Here is a 12,263-nt window from a genome sequence, read left to right as displayed (position 1 = left end):
GGTCCGCTACTGTAGTAACACCACAAAGTGACACAAACATATGAAAAAAGCTCACCCTACAGAGAGCAACGAGCTGCAAGCGAAGAAGTTGAGGGAGGAGGAGGATGCTTTTTTTGGTTTGGCTGTCTTGACTTTTGTTCTGAAACAGTTGTTGTAGTAGAAGTATTTTTTTTCCTACTGTTAAAGGTTTTTACATTGTATTGTAGGTCCACTGATAGTGTAGTGGTACACACGCCTGAGTTGTGAGCGGGCAGCGTGGGATCGATTCCCGCTCAGTGACAGTGTCTATGTGTGCCCTGCGACTGGCTGGCGACCAGTTCGGGGTGTAGTCTGCCTTCGCCCATTGACGGCTGGGATAGGCTCCAGCAACTCCCCGCGACCCTGTATAGGATAAGCGGTTTGGAAGATGACATGACATGACATGACATTGTATTGTTTACGTTATTTGCACTACTGACTTTATTTTCAAAACATTGTGCAATGGGAGGTATTTTAGTTGTCATGTTGACATTGTTATATTTGTATTTGCGTTACATTACTGCTTTTTTTGGTTTGACTCTCTTGACTTTTGTTCTGAAACAGTTGTTGTAGTAAAACAATTTTATTTTTTTATATTGTTAAAGTTTGCATTGTAGTTATTTAATAAAATACAGAGCTGGGCACTTGACCCTTTTTTGCCGGTCCGGCCGCAACCCTCCACCCTTGACCTGGGTACCCTTCCGGCCTTGGCCCCCTCCCCCCACCCTTATTCATAAAAATTATTGCCCCCGATCCCCAACCAAAAAACGTGCACGACGCCGCGGGAGAGATGCTAACGAAAGAGGTTTATTTAAAGATCATTAGCTGGCTAATTTACTATTCAAACCCGCTGTGGACACGTTTCAAACATGCTTCAAACGCGCCAGTACTTACCCTGCTGCGTGTGCTTACTTCCATTGCGAGCCCTGGGGTTGGTTTTGTCGTATTGTATAATTATTTGGGTCCAACAGACGACAAGTCTGCAAGCATTCAACAAGTTACTTATTTATTTTCTCCACTTCCCCTCCTTCACACTTCCCGGCCTTCAAAATAAAAGCATTCTAGCAAACCACTACACAGCAGGTTTGCTATGGCGTATTTTTGGAGCGAGAGACAGAGAGAGAGAGGTGAATTACAGCGAGGTTCGTTAATTTCAATGAGAAAGTCCTGCTGGGTTGCTTGTAGTAGGGAAGATGCCAGAAGAAGTGCGTGAACTCCACCTTGATGTGCCAGTGTCTTCCTTGAGTGCTGCGCGCAGCTTGACTATACTCGTGGACACAAGTTGTTTTGAGACAGTTGCGGTCGAAGTCGGGGGGGCGTCGCTTCATAAAGACAGCGACCACAATGGATATTGTGCCTGCTACAACCATAAAGGGACCAAGGTGACTAAATGATACCTTTAATTTTATTGCGAAAACGATCTGGAAGGTCGGAACTAGTTTGCTTTGCAGCAGCAACGAGCTGCGTACTGCATCCTCTCCTCTGTGGGAAACTGTATGTCATCGCAACATGTGACATAATGGACCGATCAGAGCAGCAACAATTCCTGATGTGTGCGTGGCCTTTGTTGCAGACCTGTCGCCAACAGCACAATGCGTCGGTCATGTGAATCAATACGGCAGTTGTCGCTCGCGCCGACGCAGGAGTAGAAAGAAGCCTGAAAAGAAGCCTTTCACCGAGTAGGCAACCACGTCACACGAGGGCCGATTAGTGGGCCGGACTAAAATCCACTTCCGGCCATGCTTAGTCCATCCCTTTTTTTGAAATTTGTCAGCCCCCACCATCCGCCACAAAAATGGCCATCCGGGACGGACTGCCCAGCTCCGATAAAATATAAAACATTTTTATTGCCTAAAATCTTTGTGCTGTGTTTATCATAATTATAATAAACTAACTCAAGGGGGATCATGACATTTCCAAGCAAAAAGTATCGGTATCGTATCGGTATTGGCCGATACTACCCTGTATTTACTTGGTATTGGATCGATACCAAAATTCCCAGTATTCCTCACCCTTACTGCCCACCCAGTGAGATTCATGAAAAAATATATACTTTACAATTTTTAGTAAATTAATATTAGATTATTTTGGAATTTGTGATTTGTTGTGTTTTTTATTTTATTGAATATCAAGAATGCCATAGTTGTGATTGTCTAAGGAAGATCTGAACTTCATATTATTCAGTTTGTCATTTTACTTGAATATACAATAGGTCGGTACAGGAGAATTGTGCTCAGTGGGAGAAATATTCAGGCCCACCCTGATTTTTCCAGGCCCACCCATTAGCCACGTTTTGCCTGCGCCCCTGATAATGGCTCTCTTCTTCGTTGGCTGCTGCTCCTCTCGCTTGCTGCATTCATGAACATCGGAAACATCACAACTCAGTAAAACACAAATCCAACCACAACACAGATAACCCAATTCGTTACAATATGCTGTTGAACATTCAAAGATTTCAATGCCTTAAAAGTGTAAATAAATTGTAAAGTACTGTGTTTTTTTCATTATTAAAAAAAGTTTTAATACACTTAGCAACAATTGTAACTGTGTATATGTACTGTAATGACAACTTGTCTTTAACTTGAACACTTAGATGTGTCATTGGCTATTGCTCCTGAGTGTTTAAAGATTTCAGTGTCTTAATAATTTACAATATTAAGAGATCTTTATTGTTAGTGTATTTTTTATTCTGGTGTAATTTCTTAGAATATCACCCGAATGATTCGCTTTTATTTATTTTTTTCTAAAAAAAAAATGTAATATTTACTTGTCATCTTTTCAAAATAAACACGTTTAAAAAAAATATATCGTTTTTTTTGTACTGTAAATATACCGAACCGAAGTTTCCAAGAAACCGAACCGAAATGTGATTTACCGCATACCAAAAAACAGACAAAAAACATTTGCATTGTCAGCCCATCAGAAGAACATGATCGACACATTCAAACAAATTTTTTCATGACTAAATCAGTGAACCCCACCAAACAAATCCACAGATGCTTCTTTTCCTAACTTTAATTTTAAACAGTATAGCAAATATGCTAGAAACCACTGTTGAAAATCAATCAAATATTATACAGTAATTAATAACTCATTGGGGTGTGAACCTGGAAGTGCATGTCTTCAGGGCTCAGAAGCACCTGCCAGATGGCAGTAGTGAGAACAGGAACAGGTGGTGTCAGGACTGAGTGACAGCAAAACCTGTACATGACTGTTAGAGGGGTCAGGGGGAGGCTAATGTTTTTCTGGGTAACTTTATTAATATAAGCTCCATTGTGTTAATTCTCTCATCTGGACTCTTTTCTGGTCGTAGAAAAGACTTGAAGCGAAGTTGCCTGAGATTAAATAAATAAATAAATTTGTGCCACTGCCACCTACCGTAGTGTATTCTTGTATGGCAAAAAAACAACAACAACAAAAAACATGTTCCCCAGGTCACATGTGCCCCCAGAGGGGGGGCCGCCCCACTATTTGAGAAGGACTGGATTAATGCAATAGCCGTTGAGAAAAAAAAAACAATTTATTTAAATTTAATAAGGCATATGCAGTGTGTTGTGGCTTGGTTTTGCAAGGCCAGTGCAATCATTGCAGTTTGCAACTTTACCTGTCGGTGATGGCACACATATCAATCTGCAAGTGGCTGTAATTTCCGAGCATCCTTTCCTGCATATTGATGAAGTCCACTGGATGTTTATGCAGAGTTATAAGGCGCATACATCCCTGGAAAGTTGTAACGGGGTTGCTACACTTGTGATTACCACCCAGTGGAGGACAACCTGAGGAACAGCATGCAAAACAACACAGTTAATGGAATACAGGCTTTGCTACCACTATGTATTGTTGTTTCGTGTCCATGTTGATGCTGGTGCATAATTACCATCAAATTCAACTTAATTATGTTAATTATATAAGAGTAAAGTGTTAAATGGAAGCACTCAGCTCTGAAACATGCTTATGCTGATTACATTACTCATGGAGTGTTCAGTGAGGGGCTTCCTGGCAAATCATTATGTGAATGCGAGCAAGAGAAACTTGCAAAAGAGAGACTTAAATTTTGAAAATCTTTACCACAATCATGAAAGCTGAGTTTTTGTTTTTAAATATGATCTACAGTATTTCAGCATGCCTTTGGTGAATTGTCATGACTTGAGCAACCGACGTCACTTCAGTTAACAGCAAGTGACAGAATGCTGTGTTTAGACTAGTGGGGCTGCATAGAACATATTAGGGTCAAGAAAATTTGGGCGTTGACTCATTTTAAAGCATATTTAGGGGGAAAAAGAGTGTATGGCAAGTTTTATTGGACAGTTGACAAAAGAGGGGCCAAGTAGATTTGTGATATTTTTATAAAGTATAAATAAGTATAAGCTCCAACAGTCAAAAATGCACCACAAAGAAGAATACAACATATCGCCGGTGTCAGGCGGAATCCTTGTACCTCCAAAACCATCACTTTAAGAGAACCCAAAAACGACATTTTTGTTAAAAATAACATGACCAATAGATTTATGAAAAAATATGAAATTGACCAAATTGTGATAATGGTGGTTTCAGTCCGACTGCAGCAATATATACGTAGGTCGCTCCGGGATGTAAATAGTTTTTTTTGGGGGGGTAGGTGTGTTCCGAAATATAGTTTGAAAACTCAGAACATTGTTCAAATGTGCCGTCGAGTTATTCAGAGTACCCCAAAAAAGGAGTGCCGGAGCCCAATGGGTCGGGCATTACAGATGGAAACAGTTCAAGCACGAGCTGCTTGCTGCCAATAAGAAAGTCAACACAATTTTGGGTGCCAGTCCATGTTCTAATTTTAATATACACAAGTCGCACCTGAGTGTAAATCGCAGGACCAACCAAACTATGAAAACAAGTGCGACTTATAGACGGTGCATATAGATGATTTTCATGAAAAGTTTCAAATGATCAGTTCATCAGCAAGATTTGCAAAAGCCTGATAATGATGAGCCCGATGATTTGAATCAGGTGTGTTGCCGTAGGGATAAACTTGAAACAGGCTGGATTGTGGCTCTTGAGGACCGGATTTGGCCACCCCTGTACTAGGTTACACAAAGCACAGAACAGGCAAATAACTAAATAAAGTTTTTTAAAAACATACACACAGCGTGGTGAAATAAAAGCAATGTGGTACAATATCACTGCGGTCTGTGGGACCAACACAGCCAGCTTCCTTTACCAGCTTCCTTGAGCCTTGCCCCTGTGTGTGTTTGTGTGTGTAGGGGTGCGTGTGTGCGTGGGTGTTGGATTGAAGAGAGGCAAGTGGAGCGGTGCCCCAAGTGCAAGAAATCAACATCAGCTGCATGCTTGTCAGCCCTGAATTACACCTTGTCACCAGATGGACTTATGCTTTCAAGTAAACTCCCGTGCCTGTATCCTCATCCTGTATTTCTGCCCGCCATAGCCCGCCACATGTCGACCTCTAACTACCCCACTGGATTAAATTATCCTGGTTGATCCTTGATCTGACAAACATTCTTCACATGAATCTGCCTTTTTGCTCATGTCTGCTCTTGGGTCCTCTTCCCACACCATAAACCATAACAAACAGTGTCTATAATCTAAGCATGGGCTTCTTCAGGTCAATAGTTATGACACCGTAAACATGACTTTGGTATGAGTTAATGAATCAGCTACAGTAGGTAATTGCACATGCATTTACTTTTCAGAAAGCATGAGGACTATTGAAAATGTATAACCCTTATTCTTATTTTACTGGATTTAATTTGAAAGTAATTCAGTTCACTGATACCAAATAAATATAAAAAATATTCTATTGACCACCACACAGTAAACACTAAATGATCTATCAGATATTCTTTCTGGCTGATGATAGTCATCAGACACATTCATTGCTATTCAGGCTACAGGCTCTGCATTATATAAATTATAGCCAGACCATTAGGTGCAGTTTGACAGCTCCCAGCAGAAAAGGTGAGAGCAAGAGAAATGATTAATTGTGTATTATAACTTTAAATTTAAACAGAGTGACGGCAGGGGCGTCTTTGGGATTGTGATACATGATTGCTGTTTTTGTAGTTCTTGCAAATTAGATGGATCATCATACTCATTAGGCTTTCATACAATATTCTTGCTTATAAAGCATTACATTTTACCTTGAAATGTCCACATGCATTACCAAATGTGTTGTCAATTGATTTTAAACACATCAAACACATGCTTCAGGGTGTCAAAAACAGTAGTTTGCCAAATTAGAGAGAGTGAGAGGAAAAAAAGAAGTGCCTACAAAAAAAAGACCCGAACCTTTGGGCTGGCAGTCAGGTGGTGTTAGAAAAGTGAACACAATAATAATAATAATAATAATAATAATAATAATAATAATAATAATGAAAAAAGCGGAAGAGGAGGGACACAAATGCAATGCAAAAGAGAATTTTAAGAATATTAAGGACATCATTTACATTAAGCCATGTATTTTTATTTTCTAGATATAGACACATTGATACGTCAATGAAAATTTACTGTTAGTGGGGATGTAACTATTCATCAAAAATAGATTCAAAATTGATTTAAAATGCTTACAATATGCATCAATGTAAAAAATAAAAGAATCAATGCTGAAATTATGATCACAAAATGATTTGTAATGATAGCAGTCAAATCTATTGTACAATTATTTAGTTTCTTATGTTGTTATTGTTTTATGTTTAGTTCTGGCACTTACAAAACACTGATAAGAAGACAAAAATGTAGTTACACAGTCAGAATGATTAGTTAATTTTTTGTAAAGTTACAAAATGTTACTGTTTACAACAAGGACAAAATGCAGATGTTCAAATAATAACATATTTTGGTTTTAAAATTAGTTATTTATTTTGTTAAAAAATAGATTTTTAAAAATCGGTAACTGAAAATTGAAAATAGAATCGAATCGGGGTTTGAGTGACTCATTACCTTTTGTTTTATTTTGTCTATGCACTTCCTTTGTTAGTTTTTTCCCTGAAAAAATTAGATGCTTGTGATGGCTTGCTCAAAAACAAATAATAAATGAATCAATCAATCAATTACATCCCTAACTGTTAGGGAAAATAGTCAATATGGAATAATAATTTTATCAAGTCTGACTATAGCCGCTTTGAGGCTTTTACTACTGCGGGTTTTGGTAGTGTTGACATTTTGCAGGCACTGAATAATAAATACATTAAATATATAATACTGTATGGATTTAATCATGTTTTCTTACCACCAAAGAATACCTGACCATCAGGATGTGGGATGCCTGCAGCATGAGCAGTGGCTCCTTCATCTTTGTCAACTGTGACATTCAGGTGATCTTGTCCACAGCTAAGCTCCACTGAATGCCACTGACCATCGTTCAGCCCCGAACCTGACACCAATAAATGTCATCTTAAAATCAAGTTTCCCGGTGTGAAACGTTGTGTACAAACCCACATCTGATCAAAAGAAGTTTAAATGACGTTTTTGAGATACGATCAATAATAGATTATAGATAAATAGATAGATAGATAATAGATAAAAACAATTATATAGAAAGTTCACTCATCATGACAAGTGTCAAGTACAGCCAAGTTTAATTTCATGTCTGACAGAATCTAACTGAAAATAGCTCAAGGGTTGTGTCAGGTTCACACCAAGTGAGACATTAGTAAACAACGCACACAATGAGGAGAGAAGACACTCGTCACAATATTGTCTTTTTTACTTGCAAGGAGAGCGCAGGGAAGTGTAATATTACAGTTCCTAAAACCCTCTGCCCGGCTCCTGCGCCTCTTCTCTTTTTATTTTCTTCGGAGTCCCTGATTACAAAGATGTTTAGCTGTAAGGGAAAGGGGAGCGAAAGCAGCTGGAACACTCTGAGCTTGTTTTGTCTATGTGTGTGTGGGGGGGGTGTTAGTGCGTGTGTGTGTTTGTGAGCCATTATCATACATATGTGGAAGCAAAGCACACCAAGCAAGTTGGGCCAAGATATGGAAAAAGCTCAAGCTAAACCCGACAAGCTAATAAAGCTAGCAAGCCTAACAAAATAAAAAAAAACTAACACATGAATTATGATATACATTATTATTGTTACAGGTTGGTTGGCATGGAGACAAAAGTTGAATTAATGCTGGAAAGATGACATCAATCCTAACTCACACTGCTTCTGGCGATACACCTAAACTTGCAAATTGCAAGAATCTGTTTCTTGACTAAGCTTGTAACTCACTTTATGCTGTACATCAAATACTGTACATTTTTGTCATTGAAGTGAATTCAAATGCATTGAATTCATTCCAGCTGCCGCCAAAAATGTTATTACTTGTTTTTTAATCAAAGAAAATAGCACTGCATCCCACAAAAACAATATATAACTTCATAAAACAGAATGCAAAGAAGTAAACTTGTGTTAAAAACTGCACTTTAAGACAAATAAAGTCACAGCAAAAACTACTGTTGTATGTGCACCTTTAAGGAGTGTGGCTTAGTGAGTGACATCAGAAACGTCTTTTTGTGAACGTTCAGTAAGTGTATCCTTTTTTTCACTGCACTCGAGAAGCGGTATATTTAGCTCACCTGAAAGTCAAATTTAAATTTTTGCAACAGAAAGCAAAAAGGAAAACATTTTTCGAAAATCAACCAAGTGACAGCTCCTAACCACAAAAACTCATTAGTTAGGGCACTGGTCTCATATGCTCATAGAAACCACCATGTACATACTACAATATATGACCAACCTGTATTGAGGTGGCGCAGCGCCCCGACACTGTCATTGATCTGTAGTTGGAGTCTGGCATCACTCAGGTACAGCCAGAGAATTCTGTGCTGCTGCATGAAGTTAAAGGTGAGCAGCAGTCCGTCCACGTTCCATGTCCGGAATTGTAAAGCTATAACGACGAGCCCCGACGACCCGTTGTGCGTCCGGGCAACTGGAGGAAGCTCTGGGAGTCTGTGAACGTTACAGCCACTGAAACTGGCTCAGCACAAGAAAAAGTCACATTGCCCTGAGGAGAAGAGGAAGGTAGCCAGTGAGAACACAATGTGACAGAACAAAAAACAAATATGACCTTTTGGTGACACATCTCGATAGGAGTTCTCTGAGGAACACCTATTACAGTCATGCAACAGGCTCCCTGTGTTGCTTTGTTTGTTTTTTTAAAATAATATTTCAATTTCATTTTGAAATACACCCACAATCTGCAAAGCTATCCACTTCATTTCTGCCATTGTCATTCTTTAAATTTTTTTATTTTATTTTGTTCTATTACACAGTGGTTAACTTTTCTTTATACTGTACTTGCATGATAGTTGGGAACGATAACTGTACAATTAATAAAGGTTGAATGATTGAGCAAATTGAGCCTCAAACAAATACATTTTACATTACATATCAAAAAATGCTTAGAAATTGTTAGAACATGCAAGTTACGAATCGATTATGTTCAACTTTTGGAGGATCCATTGTATTTTACCGTAAAACCAATATATTTTTCTTTTGAGAAAAAGTGCTTAGTGATATGAGCTGGAACCAGAAAAATTGCATCTGTATGAATACCAACAAGCCATATACAGATTAAACAAGTTAACAGTTTAGCTATTGTAGTACAAAAATGTGAGAAAATGCTAACTTACTATGACAGTGACCAGAGAGTTGTTTTGTTTTGCCGTGTCTATCAGGTTGAAATCATTGTAATGCAGGTTTTCCACACAGCCATTGAAATTCTTCTGACCGGGGTTTGACTTAAGTCCAGGGCTTTGGACAGCTCCTACACTCAACTGCACAGAATAATCATTGCATAGACTGAAAGAGCTACATATAATCTCATTCAATTGGTTCAATTTGTGTCTTTGCTTGGAGAATGGAAGATGCAGACCCTTCCTTGCCAAATATCGAACAGAAAAAAATATTATCCATTCAATCCATTCCTGTTCTACAGCATATCGTCTTCAGGCTCAACGGAAGCTGGAGTTAAGATTTTAGCTTGTCAGCAAACTGACTTGTCTGACTTGTCAAAAAATATATGTTTACTTTGTTGCATAGTATTTCTCACCCAGTGAATGTCCCAGTGGCTGAGCTCAACTGGTAGGACAATCTGCTGTGTATTCTTATCCACAGTGAGGTTGAGGTGGGGGCCAATTCGCTCAAGCTTTACACGGTGCCAATGTTGGTCATCAAGCAGGCTACCCATTGTTGTAAGGACATGACCGGCAGAGGATGAACTCAAACCTGAAGCATGGAAGACAAGGGACAGTGCACATCTAAGTTCAAGATGTTTGACAGCCCATATACTTTTCAGATAAATATGAAAATAAGTATGCCTCTAAAATGCGTAAAGCCTGAGCTTCTGGACTGCTATGATCCCATTGCATCATGCAAAATCTCAAGGTACATCACAAGACCACAGTTCTGCGAGCATCAAAATCATGAGAAGTCAACCCAAAAATGTTCTTTTTAATATTATGTTCTACAATATGTAGCCCCACTAGTCGAAACTCGGCATTCTGATTAATATTATGCTTGTGGAATATGAGTTAAGCAGTTAAATCAAACCTGTTTTTGTCCATCTCAGGGGGCAGCCATTTTGCCACTTTCTGTCGACAGAAAATGACATTACAGTTGCTCAGGGCTCAGGTAACGAACAACCAATCATGGCTCAGCTTCTGAAAACAGGTGAGCCATGATCGGTCGTTACCAGAGCAACTGTGATGTCATTTCAGTCAACAGAAGTGACAAAATGGCCGCCACCTGAGATGGCTAAAAATGGGTGGATTTGGCTGCTAAACTCATATTCCACAAACGCAATGTTAATCAGAATGCCGTGTTTCGAGTAGCGGAAGCACATAGAACATATAATTCTCAAGAAGATTTGGCGGTTCACTTCCACTCTGTCATGATCTGCCTGTCTTGTTGGTTTTTGTGTTTCATGTTTTCTCAATGTTCCTGTCTCGTTATGATTATTGTCCACCTGTCCATCCATCCATTATCTCCCGCTTATCCGAAGTCGGGTCGCGGAGGCAGCAGCTTCAGCAGGGAAGCCCAGACTTCCCTCTCCCCAGCAACATCCTCCAGCTCTTCCGGAAGGATCCCAAGGCGTTCCCAGGCAAGCCGGGAGACATAGTCTCTCCAGCGTGTTCTGGGTCGTCCTCTGGGTCTCCTGCCGGTGGGACATGCCCCTAACACCTCACCAGGGAGGCGTCCAGGAGGCATCCTAATCAGATGTCCGAGCCACCTCAACTGGCTCCTCTCGACGCGGAGGAGCAGCGGCTCGACTCTGAGTCCCTCCCGGATGGCCGAACTTCTCACCCTATCTCTAAGGGAGAGCCCGGACACCCTGCGAAGGAAACCCATTTCGGCCGCTTGTATCCGAGATCTTGTTCTTTCGGTCATGACCGACAGCTCATGACCATAGGTGAGAGTAGGAACGTAGATCGACCGGTAAATTGAGAGCTTCGCCTTTCGGCTAAGCTCCTTCTTCACCACGACAGACCGATACAGGGTCCGCATCACAGCAGACGCTGCACCGATCCGCCTGTCGATCTCCCGTTCCATCTTACCCTCACTCGTGAACAAGACCCCAAGATACTTGAACTCCTCCACTTGGGGCAGAATCCCATCCCCGACCCGGAAAGGGCACGCCACCCTTTTCCGACTGAGGACCATGGTCTCAGATTTGGAGGTGCTGATCTTCATTCCGACCGTTTCACACTCGGCTGCGAACCGCTCCAGCGAGAGTTGGCGATCGCAGCTTGAAGAAGCCAACAGTACCACATCATCTGCAAAAAGCAGAGATGCAATACTGAGGCCACATAACCGGACCCCCTCGACACCTCGGCTGCGCCTAGAAATTCTGTCCATAAAGGTTATGAACAGAATCGGTGACAAAGGGCAGCCTTGGCGGAGTCCAACCCCCACAGGAAACGAATCCGACTTACTGCCGGCAATTCGGACCAAACTCTGGCATCGGTGGTACAGGGACCGGACAGCCCTTATCAGGGGGCTCGGTACCCCGTACTCCCGAAGCACCCCCCACAGAACTCCCCGAGGGACACGGTCGAACGCCTTCTCCAAGTCCACAAAACACATGTAGACCGGTTGGGCAAACTCCCATGCACCCTCAAGGACCCTGCTGAGGGTGTAGAGCTGGTCCACTGTTCCACGGCCAGGACGAAAACCACATTGCTCCTCCTGAATCCGGGATTCGACCTTCCGACGGACCCTCCTCTCCAGCACCCCTGAATAGACCTTGCCGGGGAGGCTGAGGAGTGTGATC

At 41.0% G+C, this 12,263-nt stretch overlaps 1 protein-coding gene across 1 annotated transcript in view; it reads right to left on the bottom strand.

The window, feature by feature from the left end:
• LOC147138044 (contactin-associated protein-like 4) overlaps positions 1-12,263 on the bottom strand; it is a 173,975-nt gene that overhangs the window by 72,418 nt on the left and 89,294 nt on the right. The window contains 6 exon segments of the mRNA XM_086047238.1: positions 3,623-3,794; positions 7,238-7,381; positions 8,730-8,906; positions 8,909-8,996; positions 9,625-9,768; positions 10,044-10,219. Of these exon segments, the coding sequence (XP_085903364.1) occupies positions 3,623-3,794; positions 7,238-7,381; positions 8,730-8,906; positions 8,909-8,996; positions 9,625-9,768; positions 10,044-10,219 (901 nt within the window).

Source organism: Filicampus tigris, chromosome 12 (genome assembly GCF_054856515.1).
Source record: "Filicampus tigris isolate MCC_2025a chromosome 12, RoL_Ftig_1.0, whole genome shotgun sequence".
Classification (NCBI taxonomy): domain Eukaryota; kingdom Metazoa; phylum Chordata; class Actinopteri; order Syngnathiformes; family Syngnathidae; genus Filicampus; species Filicampus tigris.
This window is presented reverse-complemented; position numbering and strand designations above follow the sequence as displayed.